General features: G+C 44.0%; 3 protein-coding genes across 8 annotated transcripts in view; 2 read left to right on the top strand and 1 right to left on the bottom strand.

Annotated features, from left to right (window-relative positions):
• Positions 1-7,661, bottom strand: part of PRSS55 (serine protease 55) — a 40,083-nt gene extending 32,422 nt beyond the window's left edge. The window contains exon 1 of the mRNA XM_060184915.1: positions 7,625-7,661. Within this exon, the coding sequence (XP_060040898.1) occupies positions 7,625-7,646 (22 nt within the window). The 5' untranslated portion in view covers positions 7,647-7,661. The remainder of the gene's footprint in view (positions 1-7,624) is intronic.
• Positions 1-12,079, top strand: part of PRSS51 (serine protease 51) — a 34,713-nt gene extending 22,634 nt beyond the window's left edge. Inside the window, exons 2-8 of one of the 5 annotated variants that reach the window (XM_060184922.1) lie at positions 1,331-1,517; positions 2,580-2,833; positions 4,425-4,567; positions 4,717-5,195; positions 5,705-5,775; positions 6,202-6,333; positions 12,005-12,079. In XM_060184922.1, coding sequence (XP_060040905.1) covers positions 1,435-1,517; positions 2,580-2,833; positions 4,425-4,567; positions 4,717-4,902 — 666 coding nt within the window. In that variant the 5' untranslated portion in view covers positions 1,331-1,434 and the 3' untranslated portion in view covers positions 4,903-5,195; positions 5,705-5,775; positions 6,202-6,333; positions 12,005-12,079. Of the gene's footprint in view, positions 1-1,330; positions 1,518-2,579; positions 2,834-4,424; positions 4,568-4,716; positions 6,334-12,004 lie in introns of all 5 variants that reach the window. The other 4 variants (XM_060184921.1, XM_060184920.1, XM_060184923.1 and 1 more) reach the window with 4 other exon arrangements.
• A 159-nt stretch (positions 12,080-12,238) lies between these two features.
• On the top strand, positions 12,239-17,026 carry LOC132536722 (serine protease 52-like). Of its 2 annotated transcripts, XR_009548212.1 has the most exons (4): positions 12,239-13,345; positions 15,196-15,332; positions 16,264-16,440; positions 16,734-17,026. XR_009548212.1 is itself a non-coding variant. In XM_060184917.1 (3 exons), the coding sequence occupies exons 1-3, from the start codon at positions 13,039-13,041 to the stop codon at positions 17,001-17,003; spliced, it is 714 nt and encodes a 237-aa protein (XP_060040900.1). In that variant the 5' UTR covers positions 12,239-13,038; the 3' UTR covers positions 17,004-17,026. The 2 variants fall into 2 exon arrangements, 1 of the variants encoding a protein (XP_060040900.1); XM_060184917.1 differs by lacking the exon at positions 16,264-16,440.
• Positions 17,027-18,034: the final 1,008 nt, after the last annotated feature.

Raw genomic sequence — 18,034 nt, 5'->3', positions numbered from 1 at the left:
GACTGGGGGCTCAAACCTGGATCCTTGCACATCATAACATGTGCACTCAATCAGATGCACCACCGCCTGGCCCCTATCCAACTACCTTTAAAGCTTCTGATGAGCATCACTCTGATCTCTCCAAGGTCACAATTTTTCTTTTTAAAAATGTATTTTTTATGTATTTTTTACCAGAGCACTGATCAGCTCTGGTTTATGGTGGTGTGGGGGATGAACCTGGGACTTCAAAGACTCAGGCAGGAAAGTCTCTTTGCATAACCATTGTTGTTTTTGCCGGCTATGTTGTTTTTGCCGGGCTGGCTTCACAGGCGGGTAACAGACGACCAGGGGACTCATGGTGAGTTGTAGGCAGTATCTTTTTATTCGTGCAGAACGCAGCACAATCTAAGCCCAGCTAAGCTAAACTCAAGTACCCTAAAACTCACAATGCTGTCTTTATATATACTTGCCAAGTAGGGTGGAAACAGGATGTGACATAGAGAGGGTGGAAAGAAAAGTGACTGGTGAAAATCAGAGTGTGACAAGGAGAGGATCAGGGTGTGACAAGGAGAGGGGGTGGAGCAGGCGAGAATTCTATCACTGAACCACTAATGCCCTGGAGGGAGGGTGGTGCTTGTTAACAGCGGTTATGTAAATAGAATGAAGTGGTTATGTAAATAGAATAGTGTTAAGCAGGGGGGATTTAAACCAAATGAAACAGAAGGGTCTCATGCATACCAACAAACCATTATGCTGCCTACTCCCACCTCTGATTGCATTCCGGTGATTTGTCAAGTGACTTGAGTTAGCTGGACAACCAGGGGAACAGATGTCTTTTCTTTCTCTCCCTGATCCACTTTTTTTTTCTTCACTACATAAATGCTTACATCCCAGACTCCTGAGAGTAACTTTCATTCTTTCTTTCTTTCTTTCTTTCTTTCTTTCTTTCTTTCTTTTTTTTCCTTTTGATACTTGTGCCTGATCTCTTCTCGTGTTCTGAGCATCTGGATTAACTCATTTTCTTACACTGATTCTTGCTTTTGGTAACAGACCTTTCTGAATGCTTGGTACCAAACTTTGGTACTTTCTGGTATAAGAACAGAAGCAAAGTCCCAGCTCAGTTCTAAGACAGAGGTAATTGGACAGGGGTGACGACTTTTCTTGAGTATAAGTGACAGACACTATGGGAGGTGTGTCTTTCTGCTGTTGTCTGAGCTCTGACGCCTTGGCACCTGTTCTGTTGACTCTATTCAGTTGCAACACTGAAATTCACTGGAAATACCATGGATATACAGGGTGCTCTCTCCCAGCCCTTTGTGTGCAAATGGATTTTTCTTTTCTCTTTTCCAAGTTCAATGTGGCTACAGACCCGCCTATTCAAACTCCTCCTTCTCAGTATTCCCGGAACTATTTGAAGTTCAGAAAGGCGAGTTCCCATGGCAAGTAAGCATCCAGATGTCTTTGAAGCACCTCTGTGGAGGTTCCATCATCCATCCGTGGTGGGTTCTCACAGCTGCACATTGCTTCCCAAAGACCCTGTAAGTTTCTGGGGCAGTGTCTTCTTTTATACAAGGTCTCACCCACATGTTGTCTGGGCTGGAGAGAGTAATGGGTCAGTGCATGAGGTTTATGAAGCCATGGGCTCTACCCACAGCACATTTCAATGGCTTTGTACCAAGAACTCTCTTCTCAACAGCTACTCTTCTTTAGTTAACCATGTCCAAAGCAGGGACTCCAGATATAGTGTGTGTTCTGTATTAGAAAACCAGCACCCAGTCTCTCTCTTCCTGTTTGCCATTGGGTAGACAACACACTGTATCCCTTCACTCTGCATGTTGGAGGCTTACCTTAAGTTGGGGGTCAGGGATCAAAACTATAGTCAAGTGGTTGGTGTCCCATTCCTTGGATGGGTTCCTTCCACTTCCTTTGGATATGGGCAATCTCCCTGGCATAACACAGAGATTTCCCCCCCCACTCAATTTTTCTTTTCTTTTTCTATGAGTGATTTAATAATGGTTTTTCAATGATAAGATCTCAGGAGTATAGTTCCACATTGCACTTACCACCAAAGATCTGCAACAAATTACCTTTCTCGGGATAAATACCACAGTTCTCACAAAATAATAGAGACAGTTTGATAACTTTTTTTTTGCAAGTTCAAGTGATTTAATTCACTGTGTTCCACATATGTTGAGCTCAGAGATTTGCTGACATCCAGACTTTTAGAGTCCAGATCTCCAGCCATGCTCTTGGTTTCTGCAAAACCACAATCAGTGTTCCTCAGAGTCTAGCTGTCACTTTCAGTATATGTGAAATGCTGTGTGATTGTTATCTCAGTTACTATACTTCTTGTGTTCCTTTTGTAACACTTAAAAATTTATTTTTAAATTTTTATTCTTATGAGAGATAGATAGATAAATAGATAGATAGATAGATAGATAGATAGATAGATAGATAGATAGATGATAGATAGGAACTGGAGCACTTCTGCTTGGCTCTGGTATCTTCAGCACCAGGGATCAAACCTGGAACCTCTAGAAGGCAAGCCCTGTGATCCACCACTGAGTGCAATCTCTCTGACCCTTGGATTCATTCTTCAGGTTAGAAATAGCCACAGAGGATATCACTGTGGTCATGGGAACCAGAACATTCAGTGATGGCTTCTTGGAGAGGAAGCATGTGCAGAAGATAATCGTCCACAGAAATTACACACCAGCCCAGCCTGACAATGACCTCTCCCTGCTCCTGCTTGCCACCCCCATCCAGATCAACAACTTTCAAATGCCTGTCTGCCTGCAGCAGGAGGAGAAGAGCTGGCATCGGTGCTGGATGGTGGAATGGAGGGCAGTCTATGGTATGTACCTTCCTGGGGAGAGTTGATGGTTTGGGCCTCTGAGGGTTGGAGAGCAGGGTGCTTTGGGAAACTCAAGAGTTTCCAGGGTGTTTTGGGAAACTCACTCCTCCAGCTGCATGTCCATTCAACGAAATGATCCATCTCCCTACAAAAGAGCGTAGAACCAAGTAGAATCTTTTTTTTTAATTTTTAAAAGTATTTTATTTATTAGTAAGAAAGATCAGAGGAGAAAGAGAGAACCAGACATCACTCTGGCACATGTGTTGCCATGGATTGAACTCTGGACCTCATGCTTGAAAATCCAGTTAATTATCCACTTAACACCCTCTCCCAGACCGCTCCAAATTAAATTTTTCTTTATTTTATTTATTTATTTGTTTATTTATTTTCCCTTTTGTTGCCCCCCCCTTTTTTTTTTACTGTTGTTGCAGTTATTGTTGTTATTGATGTCGTTGGTGCTAGATAGGACAGAGAGAAATGGAGAGAAGAGAGGAAGACAGAGAGGGGGAGAGAAAGATAGATACCTGCAGACCTGCTTCACCACCTGTGAAGCAACTCCCCATGCCGGGGGCTTGAAACGGATCCTTATGCCAGTCCTTGCGCTTTGTGCCACGTGCACTTAACCTGCTGCGCTACCACCCGACTCACCAAATTAAATCTTAAAACATGAGCATGAGGATCATTTGGGTGGGATTAGGGATAAGGGGCTGGAAGTATGCCATCAGGCCAGGAGCGGTGCCATCAGGCCAGGAGCGGTGTGGTTCAGTTGGCTTAGGGATGTCTTTGCTGGGATGTTTGAGAATGTGCGTCTCCCCACCTCTTTACCACAAAATCTTCATAAACCACTTTGAGCTAGTGATTCTCCACCAATCTTGATCACCAGTGATACCCAGTGACAACACCTTTCCCAAAGTGCATGAGTTTGGTCAGATGGGGAAGACCTCCAGGAGGGTGAAAGTAGGCTGAGAAAAGTTCAGGAACCTCTCTGTCTTTGGGGCTGTCTCCTTCCTGGAAGATGGCATTTGTAGGCATCATTTTCTTGGTTTCTCTGATGGCCTGTTGGAAGCACTGGGCAACATCAATTCTGAGCATGAACTCACACATCACAAGAATGCCTGTGAGAGATGATGGGTGATGGAGGGGGCACAGCCCAGGTTCTCCTGGAGGGGTGGGCCTTAGACTTAGTCCTTTCCAGAGGAATGGGCTTTCCAAAGGGAGCATAGAAGCTGAGCCAGCTCATTGTGAGAGCATAGGACTTGCCTGTCTTGAGATTCTCAGGGTGTCAAGTTCAAATCCTAGTGCTAGCATATGCCAGAGAAGAATGGTGTTCTGGTCTCCCTCAGTCTTTGTGCCAGTCTCTAGATCTCATAATGGTAAATCTTTAAAATGGGCATGGGAAGACATGAAGGAACTATATCTTGGAGATACTGGATAGTGGACTAAGGTCATTGTCTGCATGAGGTCTCTTGCATGGCCATGAGTCTGTGATCTGCCAAGTGTTCCTGTCCTTCCAGGCTGTCCTCCCTGACCACCTGTGGGGATGTCCCTCCCTGTGCAGTACACTCATTCTCAAATGCCCTCCCTTTGTCAGACCGACACGACAACTGGCACATGTACCTACAGAAGCTGCGGCTGGTGCAGATAAGCTGGAGAAAATGCAACAAGCGGGTAGGACAGCTGTCCAGGAACATGCTTTGTGCCTGGAAGGAACCAGGCACCAAAGGCAAATGTCAGGTACCCAATCCCTGCCTCCCTTTTCTCTTCCCTGTCCCCATCATCCCTCTTTCCAGTTTCTGGGGAGGGAGGCCCCTACTGGGTCCTTGCTACTTGGGCTCTCCCTCCCTGTTGACTATCTGACAAGCTCTTCTTCCTTCTCTCCTTAGGGAGACAGTGGGGCACCTATGGTCTGTGCTACCCGTGGGACCCAGAGGCTCTTCCAAGTGGGTGTCTTCAGCTGGGGCATAAGAACTGGATTCAGGGGGCGGCCTGGCATGTTTATGTCTGTGACTCAATTTATTCCATGGATCCAGGAGGAGACAGAGAAGGAAGGGAGACCCTACAATGTGTAGGCCCTGGGAATCTCCCCAGCTCCTGGGCTACAATCCAGTTTACTGCTAGTTTTAGGGTCTCAAATGTGGCTAACCACCATGATCATCGGTGATAAAGAAAGTCACTAAACTCTGAAGCCATGTTTTAATTTTCTCTTCCTTTTCTTCCTCCTCTTCCTCTTCCTTCTTCCCCTCTCATCCTTCCACAAGCATCTGTGGAACATCTGCTATGCCAGACCCTGGGAGTTAGCCATGGACTTAATTCTCCCAAATCCAGCAGTCTCAGGAATAAAGATGAATATGCTAAAAAGAAGGTACAAGCAGGGCATGGGTGATTCTAGACAATCTGCACGCCTACACACAGTTGCCAAAGAAAGTAGTGGTTCCTCCCTGTCCCCTATGTCTTACCATAGGCTGAGGGTTTAATTTTAGGAATACTGGGAATCTAAAAGCATCTAGTCTCCAAGTTTTCAGTCTCTACGGTCCTTAGGAGAGTTTAGAAAGGCAGAAATTGTGACAAATAGACTGCATCTGAGACATGCTGGTCTACCCCAGTCACCTTTAACAAGAATGACTCAGAGATTTTGGTTCTGTTCTCTGGGAGAGCGAACTGCTGGATTTTCTGTAGATGTTTCCCATCTGCTGCTCCCCTGGGTTATTTCCTTCTGGGTTCTGGTAAGCCAGCTCCTAGGCATAGAGTCACCTGGGATCCTAAATCCTTCCTGGCCTGCCTCCGGCAGCAGGAGGAAGTGACAGAAGGTATAGGTAGGACAGGAGAGTGTTGGGGTGTTTCTTATCTGTCCTCCCCACTTTCACCACCAAGCTGCCAGTGAGAGCCCTGCCCCAGTTTCTACTCATTGTCCCACTCTGGCCACATCTGCCCACATCACTGAGGTAAGGCCTCTTCTTACTCAGTGGCTTTCTACTGCTATCAATGCTGCAAAGACTTTGCTTCCCTGGATCTGTTTCTAAAGTTCAACTTAACTCCTTTTATTTTTTTAAATTTTTATTTATTTATTTTCCCCTTTTTTGTTGCCCTTGTTTTTTTTCTGTTGTTGTAGTTATTATTATTATTGTTGCTATTGATGTCATTGTTGTTAGGACAGAGAGAAATGGAGAGAGGAGGGAAGACAGAGGGGGGAGAGAAAGATAGACACCTGCAGACCTGCTTCATCGCCTGTGAAGCAACACCCCTGCAAGTGGGGAGCCGGGGGCTCGTTAACTCCTTTATTAAGGTATCATTATCTGAACATTCTGAGTAAAATTCTGTTTTCTTCTACAAGTCCCCATAATTGATATGTTTAGAGCCTTATTTCTCAGCACTATGGATTTGTAGGGGTTTGAGCCATCTACTAATTCTACCTGGAAGGTCTGATGAGGAAATCCTGACGTGACTGGGCAGAATGAGGCTAAACACCAGGATGAGGACTGGACCCACCTTCCTTCCTAGAGGTGAGCACATTACTTTCAAGACACTAACAGGCAGCGCCCTTGTGGAAGCACAGGTCAGAGGTCAGTGAAGTAAGTGGGGTCTTAGCGACCCCAGAACCTATAGTGAGGACACAGCTGCCTCCCTAGGAGGAAGGGACCAGGCCATACCCTTAGGAAGTAGGTCTATTTCCTGCTCATCTCCTACCCCAAATAGTCCAGCTCCAATAACGCCCCTACACACACACACACACACACACACACACACACACACACACACACACACACACACATGACTGCTCCTCTCCCAGCAGCAGATGCTAGCAGACCTTCAACTAGATCACACAGGGCCCTTGGGCCACATTCTCCCCTGACTTCATCCCCAGGCTCCCAGGTATGGAGTGACTGAGTCCATGCTCCAAGGACCTCCTGCTCCCCAGGGCATCCCATAGGGTCCCTGCTCCACTGAATCACAGCAGGGGGCGTCCATTGTGTAGCCTGCGAGAGGATGGGGGTGTGTCCCTGAACTGGGAGATGGGACAGGGTTAGTGTGGATAGTTCTGCACCTCATCTTGTCCTGCCTAGGCCCCTCAATATCTCCACCAACCTTGCTGGAGGCCATACAGGAAGCCAGGGGGCCACATTTCCTGCTGTGTACTGGGTACATCCAAAAAAAACCAGCTCCCAAAAGAACCTGGAGGCTTCAGATAAGACATGAGAACAGCACAACCTCCAGCCAGAAACCTTATTTCAAAGCCTGTCCCAAAGCTCAGGAGGTAGCATAGATCCACAAGAGCCTACCAGGAAGTGGTAGCGCTCTTCTCTAAAATGGTCTCCCCCCGCCCTGGACTATACCTGTATTATCTCCTTGAAGCAGGACTTCCTGCCTTGGGACCCTCTGTGCCCAGCCCTAGTCTTCATGACACCTTTGTCTGTAGGTCCTCTCCAAGAATAACTCCAGCTCAGTCACCACCAACATCCAGGAGAGGCAAGCTTTCTACTACTATTCAGGACCACCACCAGCAGTATCTGAGCAACAACCCTCAGGGGTATTGTAGGCTGGAAGGCACTGGGGTGACCTGCCTGCTGGACATTTGTAATTAACCCCAAACTCCTATCTTGGAACACCCAGTGTGGCTGAATTTGGAGATGGGACCTCTCAGAAAGTAATTAAGGTTAAATGAGGTCACATGGGTGGGGCCCTGATCTCATGATTAGTGTCTTTAATAGATAAGGCATTAGGGAGCTTTCCTCCCTCTCCTCCACTCACTGAGTACAGGCCATGTGAGGACAGGATGAGTAGATAACCACCTACCAGCTGGAAAAGGAGCCTTCATCAGGAAACGAAGAGGTTGGCATCTTGATCTTGAATTTCCAGCCTTCAGAACTGTGAGAGAATAAACTTCTGTTGTATAAGCCCTGACATCTGTAATCTTTTGTTATAATAATCAAAGCACACTGTGTCAGTGCTAAAAAAAAATTCATCCCACTTGGTCAGTCCTTGATGTCATGGCAAAAATGCTTTCAACACATCAAATTTTGTGGTTCACATGAGTGGTTTTTGGAGGTGCACAAAATGCAAAGGCATTTTGCAAGGTTTCACTTGTTTTTTGAGATATAATCTAGATTTAGTAATTTATTTTATTTTATTTTTATTAGTGGTTTAATAATGATCAGCAAGATTGTTGGATAAGTGAGTTACAACTCTGTACAATTCCCACCACCAGAGTTCTGTGTCCCATTCCCTCCATTGGAAACTATCCTATCCCTCTGAGAGTATGGACCAAAATTATTTATGAGGTGCATAAGATGGAAGGTTTGGCTTCTATAATTGCTTCTCCACTGAACATGGACATTGGCAGGTCAATCCATATTCCCAGCCTGTTTCTATCTTTCTCTAGTTGGGTAGGGCTCTGGGGAGGTGAGGTTACAGGACACATTGTTGAGGTCATCTGCCCAGGGAAGTCAGGATGGTGTCATGGGAGCATCTTCAACTTTGTGGCTGAAAATCAGTAAGATATAAATCAGCACAAATTGTTTAATAATCAGGAACCTAAAGGTAAGAACAGAGCAAATGGAACTAAAGGTATTTGTGTGGGAAGAAGCTAAGAAGTCTGTTTTAGGTATATTCCAAGGGGCCAATGACTTTAGTAACTTTTGCCTGAGTCCAATAGCTGACATGCAGGTGGGCTAAAAGTATTGTCTGGAAAGATGGTGTCAGAGTCAAGAATAGGACTAAAAAGCTGGATGTAGATCTAGTAACTTTTAAAGGCATGTGGTTCTGTGAACTCTGACAAGCACACATGACTAAGTCCTACCATGGTCAGAGCACAGAACCTTCCCACAGTCCCACAGAGTCCCTACCCAGGATCCCTCTGTGGCCCTTTCCCTTCCCCAGCCCTCAGCACCTAGTAGCACTTAGGTGTCCTCTGGTCTTGTTTCATTGACTCCAGAATATCAGAGAAATGCTGCTATACAGGAGGTCTCTTGCCTCTATGTCTTGTTCAACGTAACATAACGCAGGTGAGATTCATGCTGCTGCTTCCATCTGTAGACTATTACTCTTTATTGGTGAAGTGAGGCTGTAGCAGCATTCATTCATCCTCCTGCTGATGGATGTGTAGGTTGTTACCTGCTTTTAGCAACGATGAATAAAATCATTACAAGCACTGTGTACTGGCTTCTGTGGAGCCCTGTGCCTTTAAGCAATGAGGTTTTGTGTTCTCTCCTTCTGAGTTCTGGAAGTGGCCAGGAAATTTCTATGACTCACCTGTATGGGCCTGTAGGTGGCACCAAGGAATTTTCACCACTGTTCTGTGCCACCTTCTCTGAGCATGAACCTACCAGTGTTCCAAAGTTTTGAAACCCTGATAGTGACAATGAAATATTTAGCTCTGCTGAGCTCAAATTCATGCTGTTTCTAAAAGATAGTGGAAAGAGGTTTTCTCTCCAATTTCTCCCTCCTTTGGCATAGAAAAGCCAAGAATAAAGTTGAGAGATTCTTTATTTTAACTTTATTAGTGAATATTGATTTATAAAATCATAAGACAACAGTAGTATAATTCCACACCGTTCCCACCACCAGAGTTCTGTATCCCTGTTCCCTCCATTGGAAGTTACAACAGTTCTCCCAGGGTTGGAGGTAGGGGTTAACTATTATTTCTACAACTATCTGTCTATATATTTGCCCATACCACCACCACCCCCATGGTTCCATCTTCTCTTCCTAAGTCACACCTATACCTATTAGTGCTTTTGAATGGTCTTTGCTTTTTCCTTCCTCTTCTCTCTCCGGGTCCTGATGGAGCTGGATGGAGCTCAGAACCTTCTGGTCATCTTCCTCCTATTATTTCTCTTCCACTGGGAGTATAGATCAAAATTCTTTTTTTGGGTGCATTAGGTGGGAGTTCTGGCTTCTGCAATTTCTTTTCCTCTGGACATGTATGTTGGCAGGTGGATGCATACTATATTTCTCTAGTGGGCTAGAGCTCTGGGGAGCAAAGGTTCTGGGACACAGTGAGGTCATCTTCCCAGGGAAGTCAGATGGGATAGATACTTTTTCTTTTCTTTTTTTATTTTATTTTTAAATTTGTCATAAATAGTATGTTACAAGATTGCAGAATTATAGTGTATAGTTCCACACCACACCCACCACCAAGGTTTTGTGTCCCCACCCTCCCATATCACAAAGATAACCACCATAGTTCTCACAAGTCTTACAGTTGCTTGATTTGCTGGTTTTTTTTTTCCCCAAGTTCATGTGTATCTGATCTCTAGATTCTACATTAGTGAAACTATCTGGTAGTTGTCTTTCATCTCTTTATTTTGCTAAGCATAATCAAGTTGATGGATTCTAATGCTTACAGCTCTGTGAAGTGTAGTCAGTGCTTCTTATGTTGAAACTCTCCCTCTAATAACTAAGCGCCTAACGTCTCAGCTGTCTATAATTTATTCTGATGGGATATTTCCAAGAGTTTTAAATATAAATTTTAAAGACTCAAATCTGCTAGGAAAATAAAATATCTCAGACTAATTTTCCTAACATGGAAACCCACTGTGTATAGAATTTAGTAAAATGCTTACATCTTCAGCTTCATGCCAACCTTAGGCAACAACAACTATTTTATACAGCAGCTACCTCCATGGTGATTTCTGGCGAAAGTGACTGACTACATAGGAGGGAACACTGTCTATCCAGGTTTGAGCTTTACTCAAAAACAGACCCATCTATGTATGTTATTATATTGTAAACTTACGTTATCCAAGCTCAGCCTTCACATTTACCAATATTGAACTATCTGAGCTCTGCTGAAACAGCAATTTTACATGGTTTAAACCGAAAAGTCCTATACCCCTCAGTCCATTTGCATCCATCTTGATATCTTCCACTATCTATGGGACCATACCCGCCTTTATCCTTGTTGCTGTCTGTGGTGCTCCCACGTAGTGCCAGAGATGGAATCACAGACATCGCAAGTAGAAGTCTCTCGCTGTACAGGTGGACCACCTCCCAGGCTCTAAGAACTTTTATTATGTCCATTTCATAAGTGTATAATCTGAAACTGAATATTAAGCAGCTCCTCAATCACTGATATGAGTTCTTCCTGGAGAGGGAGCCTGTTCTTTCTGCTGTACCACCTGACAGCTTTTCCCTGGAGAACACCTGCAGCTTTCTCTGTCCTGATTTGTCAGTGGCTATAAGACACCCACCTTTCAGGAGCACAACTGTTCACAAAGTCCTCCCAACCTGCTTCCTCTGACCCCCAGTCACACACTCATCCCCACATTCCAGTCAGCTGGCTTAAAGAAACCCCCAGGTTCTGTGCCAGGCAGTCAGCAGGTTGACCTCGCTACCCAGTGGAGCTGGTCACTCAGCCTATTGTGACATTGGCAGTCAGGCTAGGCTATGAGCTAAGGGTCAGGGAGAGCAGAGCCCTGGCTCAGGCTTTCCACATGAAATATGCACAGTCTCACCTGCAGCCTGTCAGCCTGAGTCAAAACCAGGGCCAATGACAGAGTGGAAGAACAGGAGAGCAGTGCTGGCCACCTTGTTGCTGTCCTGGGTACACAGATCCCTGACATGTATGTGTCACGGCACCTTGTGTCTGAGCTTCTCCAGAATTCTTCCCTTGGTGGTTAGAGCTACCCTATTCTATTCTATTCTACTCTGTTCTGTTCCGTTCCGTTCCGCTCTGCTCTATTCTTTCTTTTCTTTCTTTCTTTCTTTCTTCCTTCCTTCCTTTCTTTCTTTCTCTTCTTTCTCCCTATCTATCCTATCCTATCCTATCCTATCCACCCCCTCCAAAGATCTGGAGAACTGTGCCTGAGTAAGTCCCTTAGGTGAAGCTCATGTGGGATTCCCATTGGGTGCACCAGTCATATCCAGCTTCAGAATTAAGGTTGTACTCCCTCTCACCATGGATTTTTGGAGGGAAACCCTTCCAAGAAACAAAAAACTAAAATAGAGGCTACCTTTATTGCCTTAGAAGCTTTTAAAGGAAACTTAAAAACTGTAGAAGCCATTATTTTTGTTCAAGGGATCTCTAACCTGGTGCTGGCTAACCACTGATGTTAGGGTGCTGGGGCAGGGCAAGGGGATGAGGACAGGGGTGGCTACGCTTCCACATCTTCCAAACCAATCAATGTTGATAAATGGTTCTGGGTTCTTCTCCCTCTTCCCACTTTCTGCTTGTAGTGATATGTGGTCAAAGGATAAGTAAAACACCCAAGATATTTGAGGTTATATCAATCATTGGTGGGCATCCTGTAGACATTTCAGAATTTCCCTGGCAGGTGAGTATTCTACAGCATGGAAAACATTTCTGTGGAGGTTCAATCCTCAATGAGTGGTGGATCCTGACTGCATCCCATTGCTTCATAAACAAAAATATGTAAGTATTACAAGTCTTTTCTTTTTAAAATCAGCATTATAGAATTTGCCCCTGTGTGCTTATTATTTTCCTGGAAACTCCACTGATTTGTCAGCCAGAAAACTGAATATCAGAAGGCTCAGTATATACTGCAGGTGGGAGGGGCACTCTCCTTTTGAGATGTTTCACATTTCATTGTGTGCGGCCTACATTGCAGAATAAATGTTTCCTGAAATATCTAAAGTCTCACAGCCTCTTGCTGTGCAGGTGATGTGATGACATCTGGTCCCAAACTTCTGTAAAGTATCTTTCTGAACATCTGATCTTCTTCAAGTAGAGGATGGACCAGTGGTAATCACTGAGTCTGAGAATCCTGAAAGGAGTTAGAACCCCAGGTCTGGATGCACAACACTGGTTCTGAGACTGAATCTAAGACAAATCAGTGTTTTTGAGAATTTTCCAAGGTGCTTGTCCAAGGTTCAGGAAGTAAGGTTGGACTGTGAAAATCAAAATCAAGTCTGTCAATTGCTTGTGCCTAACTAAATTGGCTCCTCAGACATTTGTTAATTGCACTGTTAAGTGCATTTGCCCAGAGAAGATGTCATCAGGCCAAGAGCTTATTGGTAATAGGGCAGGACTGGAACTCAGGTATCTCACTTATGGCCTCATTGGGGAGCTCTTTGCTAACTTGATGGCAAGTCCATCACCCCAGACACTTTCACACCTCCACCCCCCTCCTCTCACCCACAATTAGAATCCCTATCTCAGACTGAGGAAGTATTTCCGGCCCCCTCTCTCTCCCTTTCATTTTTATTTTTATTTTTATTTTTTATTAGTGATTTAGGAAGTATTTCCTCTTATGACTCAACTTTGGCCCCTGTATCACTTATCTGTTTGTTTTGTTTTCTTCTTTTGTTTTGAGTTATCTACCTTCAACATTGCATATGGTACAGAAAACCTGAACACCAGTAATTCAACAAGGAAGCAAGTGAACAAGATCATTATTCACCCACTTTTTGACAGTTGGCTCTTTGATAGTGATATTGCTTTGATCTTGCTCAAAACCCCAATTCACTTCAATGCCAAAAATGCTCCTGTCTGTCTCTCGGAGGTCACTAACATAGAAAAGTGGGGAAGCTGCTCTGTGGCTGGATGGGGCATCATGGGTGAGTCACTATAGCCCAGCCCAGGGGCTGCCAGTGGAGGCAGGGGGGGTGGACCATACTGGCTGGCGAGAAGCAAACTCTGGAGCCTCTGCTAGCCTTGGGGGGGGGGGGAATCTACCTGTTGGATGTGGGTACTTCAAGTTATTATTATTTTTTTTATAAAAAGGAAACACTGACAAAAACCATAGGATAAGAGGGGTACAACTCCACACAATTCCCACCACCAGAACTCTGGATCCCATCCCCTCCCTTGATAGCTTTCCTGTTCTTTATCCCTCTGTGAGTATGGACCCAGGATCATTATGGGGTTCGGAAAGTGGAAGGTCTGGCTTCTGTAATTGCTTCCCAGCTGAACATGGGTGTTAACAGGTTGACCCATACTCCCAGCCTGTCTCTCTCTTTCCCTAATGGGGTGGGGCTCTGGGGAAGCAGGGCTCCAGGACACATTGGTGGGGTCATCTGCCCAGGGAAGTCTGTTTGGCATCATGTTAGCATCTGGAACCTGATGGCTGAAAAAGAGTTAGCATATAAAGCCAAACAGATTGTTGATTAATCGTGAACCTAAAGGCTGGAATAGTTCAGATGAAGAGTTGGGGGTCTCCATTTTGTAGATAGTTAGTAGGCCTATTTTAGTTATGTTCTAAAGGGCTCATGACTATATTAGGTTTGTTTTTTTTTTGGACTTCAAGTTCTTATTTAAGGTGCCTGAGGAGCCTTCTTCTGGGGTGACATGAGAGTCATCTTTGCTGGGTTTTCCTGGATTCCTGGAGCATGTCTGTATGATTGTTTCCTGGAACGTTAATACTAAACAGGGACTCAGACACAATCCAGGCTGAATCTTTCAGTCTTGAGTAAATTGAAGGATTTTTTAAAAGTGAAATAATTTTAAGGAAATATTGATGGGCATTGGGGTGGTAAGGAGGACTGACTTCTAGGAAGGAAGACCAAGTCACTATCACACTGAACAGATTTGTCCCAAATTATGAAGTTCTGTTCCCTGGTGATAAAGAGCTTTGCAGAAAGCCTACTTGGAAACCATAGACCTAGGCCATAGAGAAAAACAATATAAATGTGTCCTTATAAAGTCAGTCTGTAACCTTCTCCTGCTCCTATTCTCGGCTAACCCACAAAATGGCAGCTGTTCATCTTTCTTGTTGACTGTGTCTTCTCACTAATTATAAGAGCAGAAAATATATGTTCCAATCTTCCAAGTAAGCACAATTTAACTGCACACCCATTTGTGCTTAGTCCCCAAACTTAGAGTTATTTTAGGAATTGTCATTAGAAGTTTTCTATAAGCTTAAAAGAGAGAGAGAAGCTACTTTCTATAGCTTTCCATGAGCACATTTTCATGGAAGCTGTTAATATTCTAGGAAGTGTACTAAGTTCTTGGAAATTCCACTATATGTAAGGAGGAAAACACTCTTAACTTCAGAAAGTGAACATTCTGGTGTTGCACTCACCTCCTCCATGGACAGTGGGCTCCACAAGGGAACTGAAACCATCCAAATCAATATTTAGGTGCCAGGGAGCTCCAATGGGGAGTTCTCATGGGTTCTTTTCAAATCCTTATGGATTTAACAAAAACACCTTTTATAGGACATTAGTTGGATCCTGGCACTTTTAAAAAATGAGAAGATGGCACTTGGGGACTGAACATAGTAGACTCAGGTTTGGGGTTGGGGGTTCTGAGATCAGAAAAGGTGAACTGAAGGACACACAACCCTTCTCACTCAGGGTTGTCCTCTGGAGGTGAAAAAGCAAGATATGGGTGGGTGTTTTACCTTAACCCAAAGGGGTCACTTTGAACTCAAATCCCCCCCCCCCCATCTGCTTCTCCTTTGGGACAGTCCCCATGCAGAATACAGAGCTGATAAAAGTTGACATCAAGCTGGTCAAATGGGAATTCTGCTCCAATGTTGTGCCCTTGCTCACCAAGAACATGCTGTGTGCTGGGGACCTTCAGGGTAGGAAGGATGCCTGCCAGGTAATGGAACAACTGCTTGCAAGTAGAGGTGTTACCATTTCTGACTTCCCCTTCTTCCCCTGGATAAGTTTCCTAGGGCTATTGTAGCAAATGACTAACACCAGGGAAGATTAAAACAGCAGCAGTGTATGCTCACCATTTTGGATGTCAGAAGTCCAAAATCAAAGCATTAGCAGGACCACACTCCAAGAAGTCTTCTCCAGCTTCTGGTGATTTCTGGCAGTCTTGGTGTTCCTTGGTGCCTATAGGTGCATTGCTCCATTCTCCACCTCCACTTTCACCTGGCCTGCCTATGTCTAACTCTTTTGATTTCTCTTCTCATAGGGATTCCAGTTCCCAGTTTCAAAATTAGCCTAATCCAGTTGGACTTCTTCAATTAACTATATCTACCAAGACTTTATTTCCAAAAAATAAAAAGTTGCATTTTGAGGTTCTGAATTCACTGTTAATAAAATTCAAGTGGAATAGATGTGTGTATAGTAAAAAGGAGTTTTTCCCTATCATTTCCACTCCTGTTCACTCCTTTGAGAAACAATTGCTAGTATGACTTTTCTACCAAAATGCTCTCTTCAAGCACATCATATGCATTTATATGCTGATTTGCTTACTCACATAGTTATGGAAATTCTTTGTTATCTTCCACATCTGAATTTTCTGATTATTTTTCTGAAGATACACATTTTCAAAATTGTCCAAAAGGTTTGGGGTAGTCTGAGGTAATGTCTGTCCTACTTCTTTGTACTTATTTAGCAATTTTTTAATGATGTTTAAAGGTGTTTAAATTTCAATATTTTAAGCCATAATCTGACATTTTGACACAATATCTGCACCTTTTGCATCTGTATACATCAGTTTGTTTGCATGCTGTATTTAGCAATTGAGGTCTTGTGAGATAAAGCAGAAGTTTGTGCTTTCCTTTATTGTGCACAAGGCAGAGAGATCAAAATGGGATGACTGGAAATGGATTTGTACTGAAAAAGTGGAGCAGGGGCCGTGGCAAATTTTTTGGAAAAAAAGGTGATTTGAAGCAAACCGGATTAGAACGATCACTCTTCAATATAAACAACAGTGACACTGGATGATGACAATGCTAGTGGTGCTGACCAAGGTGATGATGATGTGATGTGAGGATGGTGGTAACGATGATGATATTCACTTTTGACACAACTATCATTCATCACCATTATATTTGACCAGACTGCTTGCTCTCTATACTGACAGTCCCAGAGTTGGGAGCAGAGGAGTGCAGCTGGAGAGTCCAAATCAAAACTAAGCATATCCACTTATCTGAAGGCACTATTACTGCTTTTTATCTTACCATATGCAGGGTAGCCACCTCAGTGGGCTATGGGAATGACTTGCTCTTATTCTTTCCACTCTCCAACACCTTATTTCTCCTAGGGTGACAGTGGAGGCCCTTTGATTTGCCATAAAACAAACAACACAAGCATATGGTACCAGCTAGGCATTGTCAGCTGGGGAGTGGGCTGTGGCCGGAAGAGACTGCCTGGAGTGTACACGAATGTGTCTAATTATCTGTCATGGATCAACAAGGAGACCACACTGTCAGGAAAGCCCTATAAACATGAGCCAGACTCCAGGTGCACTTTTCTTCTATCATCCTGGGCCGTCTTGCTACTGTCCTTTGTGATGCTTCTGCTATTCCTGTGATTAAACACTGTATCATCTCAAAACCAAGTGTCGTTCTCAGTTTGTGGAATAAAATCAAGGGTAGTCAATGGTTTCTACTTAAGAGAAAAGGCAAACATGATTGCTTTTACCACTTTTTTGTCTAGCAATATAGCAGGGGTTTTGACATTTCAATAAGAAAACAAAAAGGGGGAGAGAAGAGAGGGGAAACTGAAGACACCAAAATTGGAAAGAAGCCAGACACACAGGACTACTTACAGTGTAGGTCAATTGATATGAAATGCTTAGAAAAAGCCAATTTAACAGACACACAGCAGACCCAAGGCAGGTGTGGGGGGGGGGGGCTGGGGACTACAAGGGGTGGGGTGTATGTGTGTCTAAGAGGGGGAGAGAGAAAGAGAGAGAGAGAGAGAAACACAATACCAAAACTTCCTTCAATGAAGTGGAGGCCAGGCTTAAATCAGGCAAAGCAAGGCATTATCCAAGTGAGCAATTTTGCCAGCCCAGTGAAGGGTGGATCTTATGAAATGTAAATCATACTTCAATAAAGTAACATTCAATTAAGATAAAATTCTGTGAAGAAATAACAATTCAGATGCCATTGAACACATTTAGTGGATCATTTTTATTGAAATTCACACTACATTTGCATTGCCCTACAAAGTTTGAGCATTGCCATTGTTATTAAATGCTAGGGCTTCTTGAGAGCCCAAAGTATCTGGGGTTTTAAAACAGCAAGTGAGGTAATGGTCTCACCTGTATAGAGACAAAAAGGAGTTACAGAACTTTCTAAAGCTCTACCCTTGGGGGATAGAATATGTTCTTTCCTGAAGATTCCAGCAGTTTCTAGATAATTCCAGAGTACAGACTTTTCCCAAGTGACCACAAAGTCAGAAAATGGGATGTGATCAGAGCAGATGGTTTGAGGCTAAGGTCTCATCTGGCTTCTGAACCCAGTTGTCTTCTTTTTGCCTCCCATCAGTGCTTCATGGCAACACATTCCCTGAAGAGTTTCACCTAAGGCTTCTGGTTGTGAATTGAAGAAATAATTT

Source organism: Erinaceus europaeus, chromosome 2, assembly GCF_950295315.1.
Source record: "Erinaceus europaeus chromosome 2, mEriEur2.1, whole genome shotgun sequence".
Classification (NCBI taxonomy): Eukaryota; Metazoa; Chordata; class Mammalia; order Eulipotyphla; family Erinaceidae; genus Erinaceus; species Erinaceus europaeus.
Note: the sequence above shows the minus strand (reverse complement) of the source record. Positions and strands in the feature narration are given on the sequence as shown.